This window comes from Gadus macrocephalus, chromosome 9 (assembly GCF_031168955.1).
Source record: "Gadus macrocephalus chromosome 9, ASM3116895v1".
Classification (NCBI taxonomy): domain Eukaryota; kingdom Metazoa; phylum Chordata; class Actinopteri; order Gadiformes; family Gadidae; genus Gadus; species Gadus macrocephalus.
The window spans coordinates 21,150,570-21,173,030 of NC_082390.1; the positions used below are offsets into that span (position 1 = coordinate 21,150,570).

Genomic DNA, 22,461 nt, shown 5'->3' on the forward strand with positions numbered 1-22,461 from the left:
ACGTTGTTTAGTGGTTCAGTGATACCGACCAGACACGAGGAGAGGAAGAGGGCACCCGGCTGGTGCTGATGGGGGGGTCCTGATGGGGGGGTCCTGATGGGGGGGGTCCTGATGGGGGGGGTCCTGATGGGGGGGTCCTGATGGAGGGGTCCTGATGGGGGTCCTGATGGGGGTCCTGATGGAGACACTGTTTGTTAATAACCTCATCCTGCTTGAGGAAGCGTGAAGAGACTGTCGTACTTTATGAACACCAACACGGGCCCAGATGTTGGTGGTGGAGCAGGAGGTTTAGTCCGCTGAGATGGAATTAGGCTTGAATGGGATTCAATATATAAAGGACTGCAGTTTGGGGGTTTTGTTGATATCATTCGCAAACCATCATATAAAGGCCTAATGACCATAAAAAGAGTTATTTTCTAACCTTAAGGGATTCTGTAGAAACGTCTCCTATAGTGAAAGAGATAGTCCGCCCTCTAATGCCTATTAATGGTGCATTCTCATGGGATGTTTCCTTGAAGATTCGTGAATTTATCTTATCTTAATGCAAGAGAGTAGCTAACCCTAGCCCCTATTTTCATGAAAACTTGATGATTTCACTACATACCGATACATTTAATTAGATATGACGATCCATAAACTACAACAGTTGGAGCCTGTGGGCTCTTTAGAATTGAGATTCTTATTTCTTAGTGAAATAAGTTTTACACTGTTCCAATATGTTCTATTTCAATGACAGATAGCGTAAACTGGTACAGAAATATTCAGATCAGGGTCCCTCTCTCTGGGGGCGTTCTGGTCAGCGGCTGCTCTCCTCTCTGAGGGGAGACGGTGGTGAGTGATTACAGTCCGATCTTAACCATGCTTCTCCCCGCTCATTGTTTCCTGGGCTCCTCCATATTGCAATACCTCCGTTTCACAGCCCTCCACGGTTCCTGCTAATTAAAGTACTTCATTATCTAAAATAAGATATTTTAATAGGCAATCAGCCAGGCTGTCTAGTGCTCCAGCTGTAATGGGAGTCAGCCACTGGCAGAGCGGCCCGGTGTTGGGACGGAGTGATTCTGGACCGCGGTGGAACCATCCCACTTCAACCTGCTTGGTTAGAATCATCTGTAGAGTCGTCCTCCACCCCAGAGACACTTGGTCCGAGGATACTGTAGCACTACTCTCAGCCACTGATGTCTCAGAAACACATCTTCACATTGCAGACGCACATGCGCACAAGCGCATGCACAAGCGCATACACACAATGCCCTGATTGGTCAGAGCCGGGAGGATCTCCCTTCGAACTGGTCTGGTACGCAGGCGGACACAGTCCACCGGAAGACTAGTCTTACAGACAGATGGACAGACTGACAGACTAGTCTTACAGACATGGAGGACAGTGATACCCTCGACGCCACCCCTCACCTGAAGTATCTCCAGGATGTGTGAACCCGTCTGATGGGCTCATCTCCAGCTAGCTGGGGGAAAAGTCAACCCTGGATCATCTTCGGACCTGATCCAGCGGAGATGATCCGGAGTTCCCGTGGAAACGGCCTATCACAGATCCTCAGGGGATTTTGGCTCCGCCTCCCGGTGTTCCCGGTGTGAAAAGATGGATCGGTTGTTTTTTGTCCTGTTGGTTGTGTGTGTGTGCGTTAAAGATTAACCTTGTTAACCACGTTAACATGGTTAACCTTGTTAACGTCGTTGACATTGTTAACAAGGTAAACCCTGTTAACGTTGTTAACGATGATAACAAGGTATCATCACTAATGGCATCAGGGTCAGTGTCGTGCATCTAGTGGTGATCTCTAATCTTGGGGCTGCGTAGCCTTGCTTTACTTCCAGACAGTAGTGAGGGAGTCTGATGGCCCTTTTTCTGTTAATCTTGATTCCTAGGTTGAGTATAATGTAGAAGATGGGAGTGTGATGTAAATACTCAATGGTGTGGAGTCAATAGAGGTGCTCTGCTACAGAGCTAAAGAACAGGAGCCTGTCGTCCTGGTAGCTGCTGCCTTCCTGGGTTCTGGTTCGTGGGCTTTCAGTCTGTCCGTTTGTAATTCATGCACAAAATGCAGACGCACACTTGGGAGGGCGAGACGCCGGAGGGAGGGCGTGGGAGTGTTTGTCTTGTGTGCGTGCAGACCTGCATGTGTGTGTGTGTACTGTAGTTGGTCTGGTTCAGCTCTAGAGCTGTTGTGCATATGGTGACACATGAGCATGTTCAGTAGTCCAACCGTGGTGGGGTGTGTGTTTTGAAAAGGGTGTGTGTGTGTGTTTGTCTCTGTGTTTGGACGGTGGTCTGTATGTGTGTAATTCAGTACTGAGTTGAAATTAATTAACTTCACTTTCACCACAAAGTAATTCTGTCTCTCTTAGACAGAAACAGACAGACAGACAGACAGACAGACAGACAGACAGACAGACAGACAGACAGACAGACAGACAGACACACAGACACACACACAGACACACAGACACACAGACACACAGACACACAGACACACAGACACACAGACACACAGACACACAAACACACACACACACACACACTTGTCAATGTCTTTCATCTCTTTTACATATGGATCCCTCTCAGATCCCGTTCCCATACACACCCACTTCAAACATATTTCATCTGCAGAAGTCCTTTAAATAGACGTGACCTTTGAGGAGTAAAACACTCGGCTGCCGGGTTTGAAGCTGTCGGCCTCACATGCGTGTGTTTCCATACCCTGTATGTTGCCATGTGTCATGTGAGATGAAGACCAACGGGCCCCATGCAAGCGTTGTGGCCCCGGGTTCTCAGCTGGCGTCACTGCAGAGGAGCAAATACCAGACCCCTCAACAATGTGGCATTATCACAAATACATCCTCGGTTCACAAAGTAAAAGTACAGTTGGGTTCCATTTTTGTTTATTACATTTATCAGGGGTCGTAATAATGGGGTACTATTAGCAGGATGGCTTGTAGAACCATACAAATGAGTTAGGGACTCAAAGGATGGCCCAGAATAGCCCAAAGGTGGCGCTATACTCAGTGCTTGAATGTCAACAACTTCAAAAGGCTGGGGGCTGAGACTGTCCAACGTGGGCGGTTGAGAGACTGTCAACCATGGGGGGCTGAGACTGTCACCATGGGGGGTTGAGACTGTTAACCACGGGGGGTTGAGACTGTCCAACACGGGGGGTTGAGGCTGTCACCATGGGGGGTTGTGACTGTCCAACACGGGGGGTTGAGGCTGTCACCATTGGGGGTTGAGACTGTCCAACACGGGGGGTTGAGGCTGTCACCATTGGGGGTTGAGACTGTCCAACACGGGGGGTTGAGGCTGTCACCATTGGGGGTTGAGACAGTCCAACACGGGGGGTTAAGGCTGTCCAACATGGGGGGTTGAGGCTGTCCAACACGGGGGGTTGAGATTGTCTAACATGGGGGTTGAAACTGACTAACATGGGGGTTGAGACTGACTAACACAGTGGTTGAAACTGTCCCACATGCGGGTTGCGACTGTTCCACATAGAGGGTTGAGACTGTCCAACACGGGGGGGGTTGTGACTTTCCAACATGGGGTTGAGACTAACAATCACAGGGGGTGGAGACTGTCTAAAACGGGGGTTGACCAATAGAAGCCAGGAAGTTGCATGCAGCCTTTGTTGGCCTCCCACCCCTAGGAGTTTGTGGTGGTGAACTTTGATGTACCCATATGTGGGTTGGACTGTCTTTGATATATGTTTTAGTCTACCTCCTATTGCTATTTATTGTATTTATTAAGTAATTTAATATGTGAGACTGGAAACGAAATTGCCCATTTTGGGATAAATAAAGCTTTTCTAATCTAATCTAATCTAATCTAATCTAATCTAATCTAATCTAATCCTACCAAGATCAGCCATGGAGAGGAGTACATTCTGGTCTTCACTGACTACTCTACAGTCGGTTTGGATCAGTGGCAGTTCACCTTGTAGGTCTTTCAGGACATGGGGCTTTGATGTACCTGCTGTCTGGCATGTTTTTCATTCAAAGGGGGCTAGTCACAGATGGCCTGTTGTCAGCACACTAGTGAGCTCTGCATGAAAAATAGAAGATTCATCAAATCTTTTACAATTGTTCAATGTATAGGAAACTGTATCGAACACGAATGGTGTTGTTTTCTCGCACGGATAGAAGAATAAAAACAAAAATGACCCGTTAACCCTGTTTGGGAAGTTACACATTATTAGCCAAGTGGCTGGCATGAGCCTCTTGTCAAAGTAGCACATTATAGTAAGCTAGATTGATGTTGAATTAGCATAGCAATAAATAGGGTCTCTGATGAAAACGGGTTTCTGTGGTAACAGGCAAATTAGGCCATTGTCACCAAATGTAACGGACAGTGAATGAAACAACTTCTCTGGGTTTGAACCTTGTTGTTAACAATTTGGATACTGTAGTCATGTTTAGATATTTGAATGCAGAAATGTTTTATACTATACCTCGCCACACAAGTAGACCTCAATATAGAGGCCGCCGCTCCAGATAAGATGCTTTGATCTGAAGCCCCTTGGAGACCTCTTAAGATAATAATTTGGCCAATCGGATGTGGCGCTGGAGGCGAGAGGCCCTGACGCTCAATATAGCTCTAGAGAGGGAAAGTTTTCCCTTTTTGCATTCTGGGTTCAAGGGCTAACAAGAGGAGAAACACCAGGCTGGTGGACAGAGGTCATGAAACCCCCCAGTTCTTATGATGGGAGCAAGTGGACTGCGTATGTGAGTTTCAGGTCACGCCTGATTTATGTTTGCTTTGCTATGCCTGCACCTGTGGGTAATGAGTGTGTGTGTGTGTGTGTGTGTGTGTGTGTGTGTGTGTGTATGTGTATGTGTGTGTGTGTGTGTGTGTGTGTGTGTGTGTGTGTGTGTGTGTGTGTGTGTGTGTGTGTGTGTGTGTGTGTGTGTGTGTGTGTGTGTGTGTGTGCACGGCGCTGTGTGCTCCACTGTCCTGTTTGGGACCTAGCCATGGGCTGTCACAGAGGAACACGTATAACTAGAAAATGCATTTCCTTCAGAAAATGCGGTGAGTGCTGTAGTACAAAGTGAGGTAGCCAAATAGATTAAGGCATAAAGAAACGTAAATGGCTTAAATCAAGTGAAGGGATTTGGACAAAAGTCTAAATGGAGTAAACAATGTAAGCATGCAAACCATTTAAGAAAATGTAAATGGTTAGAAACAAATAAAGTGACGGCTGAATGAAAAGCGCAAAGCATAGCTAAAAATGCAGAAATGTAAAATGAATTGAACTGATGAATCTGAAAGTTAAAATGTATTGCCCTCACTGCTGGTGTGTGTGTGTGTGTGTGTGTGTGTGTGTGTGTGTGTGTGTGTGTGTGTGTGTGTGTGTGTGTGTGTGTGTGTGTGTGTGTGTGTGTGTGTGTGTGTGTGTGTGTGTGTGTGTCTTTAAGAGAATAGCGAGCCGGTCCGTGATTAAAAGTAGCCCCTATAGAGCGGGAAAAACCGCCCAATCTGGCAACACCGCTGAATATTCTCACGCTCCAGCGTCAACGTAAATCAGTGAGAAAAACTGAAACGAAGCCGCTATGAAACTACGTTTGAACGAAGGTAAATGGTTGAAAAATGATTGAGTTACGATGTCTTAAAGATGAACTGAACTGAAATTTGAAGTTTAGTCGATATAACAGATGTATTGTCTGCCTTCTCATTGGTACAATAACTAAAAAGGGCTGAACTTGCTAAAAGAGATTAAATTGTACGGTGAAAGGGGTGAAAGTGTTACAGGGCGCCGCCATGTTGGATTTCAACAATCAGCTACGTCACTGGCATGGTAACCTACTCCTACTCTGTGGCTCTAGCAGCCTTAGCAGGTAATGAGTCGCTGAAATGGCTACGGAAAAGCAAACAACCAGGTCTACAGGAGGATCATCTTATTGCATTGCCCCTGGCTGCATTAATGAATTATATAGGGCCAAGGCAGCTGGGGTAATCATACATTTCCACAGGCTACCTTTGAATAGGAAACCAGCCCTTAATACATGTCTGGCAGCCTTAAAACTGACTAACCCTCCGATGTCAATCAGCCCCTGTCATGTCAATCTCCACAACCTAGCACTCCGACCATAAAGTGTATAAACTATTACTCCTACAATATCACAGATCTATGTTTCCAAGCTGCTAATTAAACCACGGCGGGTCTGTAAACAGAAGTTCCACCAATGTCCCTTTCTACTAACCCTGTTGTTTGCCGACTAGCTGATTGCTGATGCAGAGGGAGTTAAACTCGAAGAAGTAGTTTCATGGTAAGATGTATCTGTGTAATATCCGTCAACATCCGCCAGAAAGTAAACCTCCAACATCCACCTAAAGTAAATGTGATACTCGTGAATCCGCCTCGCATCTATGCTCATCCGCGGGTGAATCTCCCAGAGTGCATCTAACATGTCTTTCAGGTCCCGTCCACCCGGAGCCATGTCTTTAATAACCATGTAATTAGGCAGATAATAAAGCATGTTCTGTAATAGGTCGATGGTCCCAGGGTGGTTTCAAATAAAACCGGACCTATGCGGTTTCGTGTTAGGATTCGTGTGGACTCCTGAAGCGACGTTAGAGTTGCGTTGAAAGTTACAGGTTTTTTTTTGTATTATTTTTGTAGCTTTAAATACAGCCCCTTGGTCAATTTAATTACTAACTGTACATTAAAAAGTATTTCTACTCAATCTAAAAGGTTAAACAACTACTATCTCCTCCTCGACTTGAATGTTTTTATACAGCGCGCAGGCTGGTTGGGCACAGGCTTGATGCGCTCCAGTTATTTTTGTGGAGAACCAGCGCCTTGAATATGTAGGTACTACAGCGTTTGTACAGCTCGTTGCGTTTCCGCAATGAGTCCGTCTTTACGGAGATTTTCCTGAAACGCATCAAAGGAAAACAGAGGGGGAATGATCGTTTTCGCCTTTTTACTTGGTTGCTATTTATGGGGCGCTCCAGTGTCTCCGCTCTGACCCTTAGAGAGAGCATGGCCACTTCCAAAACCTCTCTCTCGCCGCACAGCATCCGAAATGCCCTATGCATGGTTATGCAACCTAATCCCACCATTAGATGGTCAAGGTTGACCGGGACCTCTCGGCAGCAGACCGATTCAATGGCAGTGTCCATGCTCCGGCAGCACCCACACGCACACCAGTCACACCCACACGATCCGAAGGTGGAGCTGGAGCCTGAAATTGATCCCTCACAGATCGGACACTACAGGCATGTCCCTCACAGGCTCAAACGCGTAACCAGCCATATTGAAATCACTATTTTCCGCCGTGGAGTGTAGAAGACGTTTGCGTGTGTCTGCAGCAACGACCTAGTCCTACCATGCCAGTGATGTCATCGACGCTGTAATACTAAAAGACGCATTTTCTTTTGTTGCTAAAAAAAGCTATATATTATTTTTTTTTATCATTTTTTTTGTGTCATTTTTTTTTATAATGGTCATAACTAACACGTTATCGGTGTTGATTATTTCAGTTCAGTTCATCTTTAAGAAGTAGGAGTGTCAGAATGGGCAGACGTCTTGAATGAAAACAGCTGAAAACTAAGCCGGAATGAAACTAAAACTGTGGTTCTGAAGAAAGTTTAAATGATATCTAAATTCTGTTTTGATATTATTGAAGATAGATTGAAGTGTTAAGATTTGTCAAATGCTTTGAACGAAGATAAATGGTTGAAAATGTATTTAGTTACGTTTTAAACAGTTGAAGTACCAGAGGATTCCCATTGACTCCCATGTGAAAACGATAGTATTTTAAAAGTAGAATATCTTAAAAAGTACTAAATATTAAAAAATCTGAAAAGAAACAAGCTATTCTGAACATTTAAAAATTGGAATGGAGTCTCTAGGGGAAAAATTTAGGAAGGAGATAGGTCCCATAGTTTGTAGAGAATAATAAAGAAAGAAAGAATAAAACTTAAGAAGAATAATAGTTGAGCGCTACATGCAGCACTCACCTAATAATAATACAGCCCCACCCTGCCATGCCTCCACCTCCCCACGCCCACGCCCCACCCTGACATGCCCCCACCCTGCCATGCCCCCACTGAGATGTGGGGTCTGGAGGGTGTTGTGGTTTGGGTGTTGCTTCATGGCACGTATCAAATCTTTCACCATCCCATTCAAGGCAATAAAGCATCCTATTGAGTTATTGCCCTGCTGTAACTACGACACACAGTGGCAATCTGCTATGACGTTCAATCCGCCTTCACCACCATTATCTTTCGAGAACTATAAAGCATCCTGCATTTTTTCATTATTAGGCGAGTGCTGCATGCAGTACTCAACTATTGTTCTTCTTAAGTTTCTTTGTTTCTTTGTTTCTTTGTTTCTTTGTTTCTTATTCTCTATAAATGTTGGGACCCATTTCCTTCCACAATTTTTCACCTATGAGACTCCTTTCCGATTTTAAAATGTTCAGATTAGCTTGGAATCGCACGCTTCAATTCCATTTTTTAAGATATATTTTAACACTTCAACTACCTCAGATTTTGTTACTTGGTGTATTTTAACAGAATTTAAATATCGTTACTTTTTTCAGAATCGCAGTTTAAGATCAATTTCTTCCCCCGTCGTATATTTTCAGTTGGTCTCATTGACTTACGTTGAAGCTTGGGCGTGAGAACATTCTAGATGACGCTCTAGCCCATGTCGGCTATTAGAAAAGCAAACCATTTCTTCACAGAGCCTAAACAACTTCAATAAGTTATTTCTTGTTACACTGGCGCTAAAATGATTAATCGATTGGAAATATGATTGTTATATTTAGGGCGTTTGTCTTGCTACATATGCGGTTTACTCCAGGTAGAAGCTAAATACTAAGAACAATGCTTAAACTATCTTTTTCACGCCATGCTCAGTGTTGCCAGATTGGGCCATTGGGCTACTTTTAATCTTGTTACGCAGAAAAATTTGCATTGGGCAAAATTGGGGGTGGTTTTGGAAAAATCTGCAATCAATACCAATTGATGTGAGGTTGACGTTTTAATTACCCAATAATGTTAGTATTGAGGGTTGGGAGACGGGCCACTGTCAAATTGTATAATTTGGGGCGAGGGAGGGCGAGCAGATTTGTCACTCAAACCTCTGCGCCAGTTATACAGAGATTTGATTCATGATGGGGAGCTGTCGTTCACTGTACATATTTCTCTTTTTTATGTTCTTTAAGGTCTTGTACGCTTATGCTGCTATCCATTTGGATGGTACGCTGGTACGAACGACCAGCTTCAGCGAGAACGTGACGTATTTCCCTTGCTCCAGCCTTCCAGTTTGCCATTTGTGTTTCTGTCGAGCCACGAGGGGGAGTAGTAGCAGGCTAGTCATCATTAGCAACATAGCCTCTTTAGCAAACCAGCTTCAAAACAAAACTTTACATTGAATTGCAAGCAAAGCAAGACCGTGCAATGCATATATTGGTGACCGGATTAAAGCAGCAATGAAATCAAGTGTTTAAGAGGTTTTAAAAACGACATTAAAACCACCAACGTGGTACAAATAGAAAGAAAATACATCTCATCCCCCATTAACTATGGGCGCAGCCATCTTCTTTGCAAGTTGTACAGCTCTGCTCGCTCTACTTTGAAAGCGACGAGATACTCCGACCAAAAGGGGGTGTGCCTCAGTGAAATGCCGCAAGAAAGCTGGGAGGTTTGCGACTTTACCACTTCGTAAATCCAAATGGATAGCAGCATTAGTTGTTTTATTTTAGCTCTTGTACCAAACATTAATTTTCTGTGGCTGTGTCCCTGTACACGGAGCGTGCACGTGCGTGCGTGTGCATGTGTGTGTTTCTGTAACGTAAAAGTTATTTGGTCAATTAGGTCGCAATCAATCAATTTCAATTTTAGGGTTTGTTGTTCCAAGAAAACCCCAACCCCAAGAGGACACAACTGCTAAGCACTAGTTGACCCCCTGGTTACCCCCTGATTACCGCCTGGTTGCCATAGGGGCATATCATGCAGCTGCCAGGGTCTTATGTGGAGTATTATCTGGTGTACCGTTCATATATATTCCCTGACAGCCCTTGGTAAACCAGCAGTACCAGTCTAAACTGATACCATTCTAAACTGGTAGATGGAATGTTAGCTCAAGGTCTAAGGTTCTGCTCCCTGGCCAGCTGCATCAGAGAGACACACACACACACACACACACACACACACACACACACACACACACACACACACACACACACACACACATTCACCCTCATCCCATTCACTCCCACTATATTCTGATTTAGAGACAGATATCTACATAAAAACATACAGATGAGTCAAGTTTCCAACAACTGAACTTCATTCAATGCTGCATTCATAAATGATGGCTCTGGTCATCCAGCAGAAAGCAGTTTTATCTCTAAAGGTTTGGTGTGAGACGGGCAGGGTTTGGGTTGATTCCCACGAGGGTCTCCTCATGCTAAGTAGGTGTGCACTCATGTGTACAACATAGAACATACATCAAATCTTTCTTAACATGAGTATTAACAAATATACTTCTAATTTATTGTTACTGCTGACTACTGTAACTTTTAAAGGAACATTTGCACCATCAACTCTTTGTCATGGTACCCGTATCATCCAGCCCAATAGCATCTTACTCGCTACTCGCTTCTGTTCATGTAACCGCCACTACGTCTATTATAGGCTGAATCTCTGAGTTGAGCACTCCCTTAATAAGGTGAGTTAATTATTTAAACAAAGTTTAACGGTTAACAATTGAACAAGTTGCGAAGTCTGGAGTCATTTGAAGTGTCAGAGAATGGGCAGATGGCTCAACTATTGTTTTTCTTCGGCTTTTTTCCTAAATTAGACACACAAACACACACACACACACACACACACACACACACACACACACACACACACACACACACACACACACACACACTTGGCTGTAACACTGCCTTGATTCCACCATTTTTTACTTTATCAGAACAGCCCATCTATTCTGTACTTTATCGCAAATGTATTCAAACTTTATCACTTTAGCTATTTCTTTAACTCTTCACTTTATAGTTTACAACCATTTAATTTTTTTTAAATGGTCCCTATATACATTGTTTACTCCATCTAGACTTCTGTACTCTGTTCAAATTTCTACACTTCATTTAAGCCATCCAAATTTTCTTTACATCTTAAACTATGTAGCCTTACTAAAACACATTTTCAACCTCACTTTGCACTACAGCACTCACCACATTTTCTACAGGAAATGCGTTTTTTTGTTTGATATTGCTCCGTTCTCACACTCAAGGACGCCTTCCTAGGCAAGGCAAGGCAAGGCAACTTTATTTATGTAGCACTTTTTATACACAAGGCAGACTCAAAGTGCTTCACATATAAACATTGTCATACAATAAAATAAAATAATAGATAAGTAAAAGAAAACATTTGCAAAGAAATTAGTAAAATAGAAAGTGCAATGTATTTAAGATGAGATGAACAGTCTCTCTGGTATCCGCGTCGGGACTCCAACCCGACCTAAAGGAACTTGGTACTTTCTCTGGGACTCCAACCCGGATTCTAGTAACCCTTATCCTTTCTCTCTGGTATCAGATCATATATCTTTCTGGTAAAAATAGAAAATTAAATTGAAAGATAAAAAGGCTTTTTAGCAAGTAAAATTTAAAGTGCAATGTATTTAAGATCAGATCAACAGTCTCTCTGGAACCCAGACTCCAACCCGACCTAAAGGAACTTGGTCCTTTCTCTGGGACTCCAATCCAGATTCTAGGACTCTAACCCAGACAGAACTTGGAACTCTAACCACGAACCAAAGGAACCCACGTCGGGACTCCAACCCGACCTAAAGGAACTTGGTCCTTTCTCTGGGACTCCAACCCGACCTAAAGGAACTTGGTCCTTTCTCTGGGACTCCAACCCGACCTAAAGGAACTTGGTCCTTTCTCTGGGACTCCAACCCGACCAAAGGAACTTGGTCCTTTCTCTGGGACTCCAACCCAGATTCTAGGACTCTAACCCAGACAGAACTTGGGTCTCAAACCCTTATCCTTTCTCTCTGGTATCAGATCATGTATCTTTCTGGTAAAAATAGAAAATAAGGGCAAAGTTAAAAAGGCATTTTAGTAAAATAAAGGCAAAGTATTTAAGATTTAGCAGAAAGCTAAAGCAAACATAAAACTCTTCAATCTTGTTTTCAAGGTGCTCAGAGTTGGGGCAAGTCTTAAATCCTCCGGGAGTTTATTCCAGCTATTTGTTGCATTGTAACTAAATCCTGCTTTCCCATGTTTCGTGTTTACTCTGGGGATAATTAACAGATTGGTCTCAGAAGATCTTTGTGTTCTAGAAGGCTTATGTAGTGGAAGCATATCAGTTAAATATTTTGGGCCTAAACCATGTAGGGATTTATAGGTTAGCAACATGATTTTAAAATCAATTCTCTGACCTACAGGAAGCCAATGTAACGATTTAAGAATTGGTGTAATATGTTCAAATTTTTTGGTCTTTGTTAAAACTCTAGCAGCAGCATTCTGAACAAGCTGAAGCTTCCTTAGAGTTTGTTTTAGGAAACCTGTAAGGAGACCATTGCAGTAATCAAGCTTACTAGTGATAAAGGCATGTACAAGTTTTTGTAAGTCTTCGGTGGACATGAGCCCTCTAAGTCTTGCTACATTTTTAAGGTGATAATATGCAGATTTTGTAACTGATTGGATGTGACTGTCGAAATGTAAATCAGAATCCATGATAATCCCTAGATTTCTGGCTTTGATTGAGGTTTTCAAGGACAGATAGTGAAGGTGTTGGGTTACTTTAAGCCTTTCAGTTTTAGCACCAAATACAATTATCTCTGTTTTATCCTCATTTAGCTGAAGGAAATTTCGGCAAATCCAGTCTTTCACTTGCTCAATGCACTGGCACAGCAGATCTATGGGCCGATAGTCATTTGGTAATAGCGATACATAGATTTGCGTGTCATCAGCATAGCAATGATGGTCAATATTTGTTATTTTGCATGATTTGCCCTAGTGGGAGCATGTAGATGTTGATTAAAGAGGGTCCTAAGATCAAACCTTGTGGGACTCCACACATCATGTTGGTTGATTCTGATACAAAGTCGCCAATGGAAACAAAGTAGTTCCTATTTTGTAGGTAGGATCTGAACCAATTTAAGACTGTGCCTGAAAGCCCCACCCAGTTTTGTAACCTGTCCAAAAGTATTGTATGGTCTACAGCAGTCATACTCAAGTAGCGGCCCGCAGGCCTTTTGTGGCCCGCGGGGTGTCTATTAATGGCCCTCGAGCTGTTTTGAAAAGTTTTTTTAATTCTTAAAAAAAACAAAAAAAAAAAAACAAATCGTGCTGGGCGCTCTTATTTTGCAACCACGCGCCGCGATCTCAATACGAGGCTGGGGGTTGCAACGATAAACAGATAGCACTCCAGCCCACAGACCGCTCCAGCCCTCCCAAACTCGAGGCAGACAGTCCATCTCAGCAGCAGTCAGTCACACGTATGAGAAATGTGAAATAGTTTGTTAAACAAAGCACAAAAATGGGCTGTCTGAAGGCTTTTTGCTTTTTTTGTTTTTTTATCTTGAACAGGGTTATGTTTGGTTTTATTTAGTTATTTTTTTTAATATATACCCAAATTAAAATTATATTTTTATTTTAGGAAATATTTTTGTTTTTAATAAAAAGGAAATGTTATGTTATAAAATGTTGTAAATGTTATACATACGTTATGTTATGATACGTTATCGGACGTACACGGTCCCAATAAATGGCCCCTTGAGTCATTGAAAAAAAAATGTGTGGCCCCTCATCATTTCTACTTGAGTACCCCTGGTCTACAGTGTTGAATGCAGCACTGAGGTCTAGTAGCATTAGTATTGAGGTTTTGCCAGTGTCTGTGTTAAGACGGATGTCGTTTACAACTTTAATGAGGGCGGTCTCAGTGCTGTGCAGGGGTCGAAATCCTGATTTGAAGGTGTCATAACAACCAGTTGATGCCAGGAAGTGATTAAGTTGCTGGAGGACAACTTTCTCAATGATTTTACTTATGAAGGGTAGATTTGATATTGGTCTGTAGTTGTTAATAATAGAGGTATCTAGGCTCCGCTTTTTTAAAAGGGGTTTAATAACTGCAGTTTTCAAGGCTTTTGGGAAGTTGCCTGACTGGAGAGAGTTGTTAACTATCTGCAATATGGCTATTGCTAGGCAGTCAAAAAAAATCTTAAAGAGGTTGGTAGGTAAAGAATCAAGGCAACAGGTGGATGGCTTTAGTTGTGTAACAGTTTCCACAAGAGTTTTAGAGTCTATAACATTAAAGCATGCCATCCCTGCCATGTTACTTTTGCCTGAACAGGGTGGTAGTCCAACATTTTTGTTTGAAGTGGAGATATTGATGGCGCATCTGATGCCTTCAATTTTATCAGTATATAAAGCTGCAAACTCATTGCATTTCTGCGTGGAATGGAGATCAGGTGGAATTTGTGTTGGGGGGTTGGTCAGTCTGTCAACAGTTGCAAATAGGGTTTTTGCATTATTAGTATTGGTTTTAATGATATTGGAGAAAAATATTTCTCTAGCACTTTTTAAGTCTAAATTGTAGGCACGGAGGCTCTCTTTGTAGATATCATGGTGAATATGAAGTTTTGTTTTACGCCAGATGCGTTCAACCTTCCTGCATTCTTTTTTCTGTGCTGTTACAGAAGCAGCTTTTCTCCAGGGTGCCTTTTGCTTTCCAGAAATCGTTTTAACCTTATAAGGTGCAATGACATCCATGACTTTCAAAAATGTCAAATTAAAGTTTTCTACAAGATCATCAGCAGAACATGGGTTGAGAGGTGGTAGCAAGGAGATGGCCTTTTTAAAAAGTACACTAGATTCTTCATTGATATACCGTTTTTTGACAGTATTTGATTTTGTCTGTATGTCGGGAATAAAAGATATATTAAAGAAAACACAAAAGTGGTCAGACAAGGAAGGATCAGTCACAGAGAGATCAGAAACATTGAGGCCCATTGAGTCAAAGTCTGTGGAGATGCTAGACAATAATGCTGTGAAGTCATCAATTTTTTTTTTTTAAACATACATTGTATGTTTAGGTACACATATAAACGTATACACACCAAAACAAACATATACGATGTATGTTAAGGTAGACATATAAACATACACATACGCAGTTTGGCTCCTCCATCATTAGCTCTATTTAAACATTACCAAAAACCAGAAAGCGTTGATCACAATATCTCTTCGTTCATGGAAACTGACACTGACTTTAAATACTACCCAACTGAGTAGTATTCAAAGTCAGTGTCATATTCCATTCAGGCTTGCCTGGTAACTACCAGGCAAGCCACTTCAGACAAACTGTCATCCACTTAAATTACATAGAGAGCAAGTCCATTTCTCTGTGGACTTGCTCGCAAGTCCATTTCTGTTGAATTGAATGTGGCAGAAAGATATTACAGTACCATGCTTGAGCACTAGGGGCACAGTTGCTATACAGAGTTGAATGCATTGGGGTGAATTAATCTGTCAATTCCAGATGTGTGTGTATTATTGTTTGCTACAGTAAAATTAACAGACAAATTTATTATTCACCTCAAAATGGTTCGTTGGAATATCATTTAGTTAGTCACCCACTATCACACAAGAAAGAAAGACTTTTCTGGAAAAACCCTTGGTGCTTATTCATTATGATCACTGCTGCCCCTGGTGGTACTTTCTGATCCTTCCTTTTTTCTATCATTACTAGACCTGATAACCTCTGGTGTTAGGTGTGACTCTACTTGGTTTGTGATATTTTTATGATTTACAAGCAGAGCAAGCATTTGCGCCTTGAGAACAAAAATGTAGAATAAAGACTTGATTTTGCTATAGCAAACTATAGCTAAAACATAACCATTTGCTTAATGTGAAATTGAGGCTATTCCTATGAAGTATATACATACTAAGTTTCTATGTATTAATGACATATAAAGGTCATACTAGGCCTTCCAAATATGACCAATGTATTTGGGGCTTCACTAACTTTAGCTTAGCCCCCCCCCCCCCGCTGGGTAGAGGAATGTTCTGCGTGGAGAGAGCATGGCAAACACACTCTGAACCAGGCATGGAGAACACCCTCTGAACTAGAGAACACACTCTGAACTAGAGAACACACTCTGAACCAAATAACAAACTCTGAACCAGAGAACACACTCTGAACTAGAGAACATACTCTGAACTAGAGAACACACTCTTAACTAGAGAACACACTCTGAACCACAGAACACACTCTGAACCAGAGAACACACTCTGAACTAGAGAACACACTCTGAACTAGAGAGCACTCTCTGAACTAGAGAACACACTCTGAACTAGAGAACAGTCTCTGAACCAGAGAACACACTCTGAACCAGAGAACACACTCTGAACTAGAGAACAGTCTCTGAACCAGAGAACACACTCTGAACCGGAGAACACACTCTGAACCGGAGAACACACTCTGAACCGGAGAACACACTCTGAACCGGAGAACACACTCTGAACCAGAGAACACACTCTGAACCAGAGAACACACTGTGAACCAACGGCCGTCAGAGATTGACATGAGCGTTCCCAGCCTGACAGCAGGCCCAGCCCTTCGTGCTGAGGGGACAGTTTGAGGGGCGTTGGCCAGGGGGTGTGTGTAGGGTGATGGTGGGGGGGGAATGAGCGCATGGTACAGCAGACACATTCAACACACACCTGGGAAAGGCCTGGGCGTGACAGGACAGAGGCTGTGTTATCTGCTCCTCTCCTGCGCTGTGGCTCGTGTCGGCTGTCAGAAGAGGAGGAAAGCTCCTGGCTTACTGAATGTAGCGCTTGAACTGATCTGGGATCTCCTCTCTGCTTCTTTCTCCAGCCATAATCAGCGGATAACCACGTTCCGACATCCAGTGACGGGAAGAGTGGCAACAGATAACCTGGACTTCATCCTCCAGCAACAGTGAGTGGCTCTGGTTTCCTCTTCTCTTGATTCCCTTGCTCATGTTGAAGGCTCATCAGGAATCTTTGTTAATTAAAGTGTAAAATCTAAATGATAGTCAAAGGATCCTTTTTTCGTACATAAGCATCCAATCTCAGACTCACATGAAACATGGTGAGCCCCCTTGTGTTGTTGAGTCTTGGGTCAACAAGTGGTTCTGTCAAGTCTCATGTGGGGATCAGAACATAGGGAGGTGATGGATATCAAAGTGCTAACAGAGTGTCCCCTACTTTATTTGTGCTAAACACACATTTGTGAAGTGAACAAACATTCTCTCTCCGTCTCTCTCTCTCTCTCTCTTCCTCTATCTCTCTCTACCTCTCTCTACCTCTACCTCTCTCTCCCTACCTCTCTCTCTCTCTCTCTCTCTCTCTACCCCTTTCTCTCCCTCTCTACCTCTCTCTCTCTCTCTCTCTCTCTCTCTCTCTCTCTCTCTCTCCCCCTCTCTCTACCCCTTTCTCTCTTACCCTTTCTCTCATTCTCTACCTCTCTCTCTACCTCTCTCTCTACCCCTCTCTCTCTCTCTCTCTCTCTCTCTCTCTCTCTACCCCTTTCTCTCCCTCTCTACCTCTCTCTCTACCTCTCTCTCTCTCTCTCTCTCTCTCTCTCTCTACCCCTCTCTCTCTACCCCTCTCTCACTACCCCTCTCTCTCTACCCCTTTCTCTCCTTCTCTACCTCTCTCTCTACCTCTCTCTCTCTCTCTCTCTCTCTCTCTCTCTCTCTCTACCCCTTTCTCTCCTTCTCTACCTCTCTCTCTCTCTCTCTCTCTCTCTCTCTCTCTCTCTCTCTCTCTCTCTCTCTCTCTCTCTCTCTCTCTCTCTCTCTCTCTCTCTCTACCTCTAACTTTTCTTCAGCTATTTGCCTTTCTTTTCCCTGTCTTTGTTTCCATTGGTAGCAGCAGCGCTTCTCTTACTGTTTTCCCTAAAGCTTCCATAATGAGTTGATGGTATAGTTGATGGTGTAGTTGATGGTGTAGTTGATGGTGTAGTTGATGGTGTAGTTGATGGTGTAGTTGTGTGTTATTCCTGTCTGGAGGTATGCTGGTGGAGGTGTTGTTGCATTTTAAAATGACGATGACACACACACGCTCTTTAAAAGACCTCGACAGAGGGTTTTGTTTGAGGCGCTTTGAGTGCCTGTGCGTCACAATTCTCCCTAAAAAAACCTATTATTCAACTATACCCCGACACAATCTTTTAAATTCTGGACTGATGATATCATGTAGGAGGGGATTGAGCCATTCTGCCACCAGGGTACCCTGATAGTTATCTTATTAGGTGAGTGCTGCATGCAGCTCTCAACTATTGTCTCCCCCTTCTTCTACTGTATAATTCTGTGGAGGTAAATCTGTGCCGTTGGATTTTGAAAAAAAAAGCCATTGAATTCTAAGCACTGATTATTTATGCATTGAAATAACGTGTCTTGATTTTTTGCCTCTGAATTTAACTCTTTACATTTTCAACAAATCTTTTTCAGCTTTATTTTTCAATGTTAAAACATTCACAATCAAATATTCAACGTTAAAATATTAAACTTAAATGTTTTCAAAGACCCCAAATTCAACATGCCAAAGTCAGCTGCAAAATTCAATGTATGAAATTCAGCGTTAACATTGGGGGACCCAAGGAAGAGCAATCAATCCTAGATGCTAGATCGCAGTCAAGCAAGGAGAGTAAGCGGGTGTTACACAGAATTCTGAGACCCCCCGAAAAGTGTGACCCCAGGGGGCGCTGTTGCACGTTTTCTGCTGAATGCATGACGCAGACAGGCATGAAGTCTTTAACGTGCGGAAACATGCACAAGCTTAAAACATAACATTTGCATCGTCATCGATCACTCAGATTGGGTGTATTCGTTTGGTGAGTGGCTGGAGCCAAACGGATGATATGCCTCTGTGGTGGCATAATGAGAGTGCAACAAGCGCGCAGAGCCAACAGTATTGTGCACCGAGTGGTATGATACAGATATGACGATGACAAATTATAAGCAGGTTGCTGTCGGGCGCTTCTTCCCGAGGCACGCCGTGCTTCCACTGAAACTACAGGCTGCTGCCGCTTCAGTTGCCACTCAGTTTGCATAATGTCGGCTCTGCGCTCTCGTTTCACAGTGGGTAGCAGGCTTCAGATCACCGCAGCATCACACCAAACGTAGGCAGAGGGACCTCGGATCGCCCCGAATTGGTGCCCTGATAAATTGGGCTCCTTAACCCACTACAATTACACCTTACGCTGCATGCAAATCCAGCCAAGTCACTGCAATAGCACACACACTTCACATACAGGCATTAGTTCATTGTTTATTTCATACTGCAGTAAAAAAAATTAAACGGTGTGCATTATAACAAAAACATAAATGCAAATAAGATCCCCCCCCCCTCACCTTCATATTAAATGTGCTTAATAAACACAATTGATTTGATTAGCATTTTACAGACTGGTACAATGGATAGGGCGTTTAGTTTACATTCAGTGTTTAATGACATTGATTTACCTTTGAGCATTTCCTATTATAGGCTACTGTGTAAAATGCTGTTCAGAATTAACGTTTGCATCAAGAAAGGAAGACCCAGCGAGTGACGCTCTTATTACTGCTCTCCTTGCTTGACCGCGATCTAGCATATAGCATCGATTGCTCTTCCTTGGGTCCCCGGATGTTAACACTGAATTTTATACATTGAAATTGCAGAGTAAAATTGAAAGATTTAAATTCAAAGGCAAAAGAAAATTCAATGGCTTTTTATTTTTTTAAATCTGATTTACTTCCATATTAATCTCTACAAACTTTGGGACCTATCTCCTTCCTAAATTTTTTAGCTAGAGACTCCATTCCACTCTTAAAATGTTCAGATTACCTTTGAATCGCGCACTTCTTTTCAGATGTTTTCAATATTTGATCGTTTTTAAGATATTTTCCTTTTAAAATTCGTTACAATGAAAGTCAATTCTCTACGGAACCCGTAAAGGGTCATGGGGTAAAAAAACAACAACCCATGTCTTTGCGGCGAGAAGCCCCTCAGTTCGTATACCTCGCGCGATGGGCACGAGCACCGATTAAATATTCACGTGAACCTCTGGAGCATACACGCACTTCTGACCTGCCTCCACGTTATTCACTTCAGAAGTTCCTAACTTTAATAAAGTATTTATTGTTCAGCATGATGCAGTCTAGTGATTTTGGGTTACGTCTGTGAAGTGTCCCTACCAAAGCTGAGACCAAACTTACGCCCTCGGAATAAAGTACCCAGCCTGTCAAGAATCGGTGGCCGCTTCATTCCGACCTATTCACCTTATTCTTCAACCGTTATATTTCCCATGATTCATAGCGGGTTCAACTGACTAAACGGTTTTCTATTTCCGGTTAAGTGTTTGTTTACATTGCATGATCCTACAAGCGTCACTTAAAGCTAGTTATTTTAAGGCTTAAGGAAGTTACATAACTGATCATTCAAGATGGGAAGTAGTCGGTGGCTACACACTGCCGATGAAATCTTAAAAGATCATATCAGAGTCCCAAATCCGTCAAAACTGACAGGTTGGGTGGATGAGATGAAACTATGGCCAGGAGTTAGCCATATTGATATAATCAATTATTTTGTCTTTTCTGAGGGTGGAGATCGTGAGGAGATGCGTAATTATAAAAGTACTGAGGCCTTCAATTACTTCCATAGCAATAAAGTCGGGCGCATTTTTTTATGCAAGCACGAAGACTATGGGCCCTATTTTAACGGTCTGAAACGCAAGTGGAAAGCGCAAAGCGCAAGTAGCTTTGTGGGCGCTATCGCTATTTTACGGCGCTATCGCTATTTTACAGGCGGATAAATGACACTTGCGTCGCGGCGCAAGTGTCAAAAGGGTTGGTCTGAAGCAGCCTAATTACCCGTAGGTGTGGTTTGGGCGTAACGTCCAACAAACCAATGAGAGTGCCAGCTCCCATCCCCTTTAAGAGCCATGAGCGCATTTAAATCGGACGAGTTGATATTTTGACAGCGCGTCTGCAGTCTCCACATCTACATCTACTCTATCCAGCGACATAATGGGCATATTATTCATAAAAATGTAGGTTAGACTGCCCAAATATTTTTGTAGCACTGGCTGGTGGAGCTCGTAAAAATGTAAACAACTGGAGTTTACCTGTAAAGTGATGCGATCGCTTACATAATTCAACATTGAAAGTGGCTTACCTGTCGCTTCGACACGAACAATTGTTCGTCTCTTCTTCACTACTGGTCTGTCGTATCCAAGGAATAATTCCGGGTTGGGATGGTCTTCGGTGTCATGGCAGCGCCCATTGTCTAGAGCGGAATAAGATGAATAAGCAGACCTACAGCCACACGTCTCCCCTGTGCTCCTCGGTCTGGGAGCCGACAGCCGGATGGTGTAACTAATCATCTCGTAGTTGGAGGCGGAGCGCAAGAGAGTATAAGTGCTCCAATAGTGCGAGATAAAAATATAGCACATTAATTTGAATGATTTTAGCTTGTCGAACGGGGGATTTAACCCCCGCCTCGGTTTTACACAGGAAACTTGAGATAAGACGGTGAAATCGCCGGGCGTGCCAAGCTGCGACCGAACCAGCTTGGCAGTGTAAAAAGGCCTATACATAATCCTGCCCAACAATATGCAGGATCTAGACCAAGCTCTCCTAATCGGCTCAGCAATAGCCGTGTGTCAATGCCCAGCCTCTAGGTTTGAATGATACTGAATTAATGGAATGTTGCATTTTTTATGTTTACACCAAAGATTCTAGACTAGAGAGTGCGCGCCAATCAATGTAACCTTATGCGGAATCAGATCAAGTCGGCTCTCTTTGCTGCGCAAAGCATGTTTCAGAAATCAGCACATTAAGACAAATGTAGTTGTCACACAAGCTATTTATGATTTTTGCAACATGGAATTATTTCAGGGGGGAAAATGCCGTGAAAGAATGTACGCATGTGCGTTCAGGATTAGGACTGATATAGCATATGTCGGCCTAGGCCTAATCAATTGTGTTTAAATATCTTAAGCATTCATATTATTGCAGTCTAGGGGTGTAACGGTACACAACAGTCACGGTTCGGTACGTACCTCGGTTTTGAAGTCACGGTACGGTACAGGACGGTTCGGTTCATAGTTATGGTGAATAAAATGTGTAACAAATATAAAAAAAATACTGCTGCAATTCTCCAATAACCCTAACATAAAATTAATGAAAAATCCAGTGTTAATGCTCAGTCTAAACTCTTTAAGCTGGTATGTAAACAAAGAGTATGTAAACTTTAAGGGTTTAAAGAAAATATTCCTGCAGCTCTCTAAAGCTCTGAAGTTCTCATAAATATAAATATCAATCATTAAATAAAAGTGCAATTGCAGCCTTAACTTAAATTACAGCTTATGTATTTTATAATCTATTGGTGTTTTCATTGCCCGTTCTGAATTCCCAGACAGGTGTAGGGGTTGATTAAATAGTGTAGGGAGCTGGGTTTGAACGGTTTGAA

General features: G+C 42.8%; 1 protein-coding gene across 11 annotated transcripts in view; it reads left to right on the forward strand.

The window, feature by feature from the left end:
• LOC132464801 (pleckstrin homology domain-containing family A member 7-like) overlaps positions 1–22,461 on the forward strand; it is a 140,070-nt gene that overhangs the window by 41,489 nt on the left and 76,120 nt on the right. For 10 of the 11 annotated variants that reach the window (XR_009527350.1, XM_060061398.1, XM_060061409.1 and 7 more), the window contains one exon: positions 16,862–16,945. Coding sequence is in view for 9 of the 11 variants with exons in the window: in XM_060061398.1 (XP_059917381.1) it covers positions 16,862–16,945 (84 nt within the window). In the remaining 2 variants the exon portion in view is untranslated. Of the gene's footprint in view, positions 1–4,617; positions 4,732–16,861; positions 16,946–22,461 lie in introns of those variants that run through there. The other variant, XM_060061402.1, reaches the window with a different exon arrangement.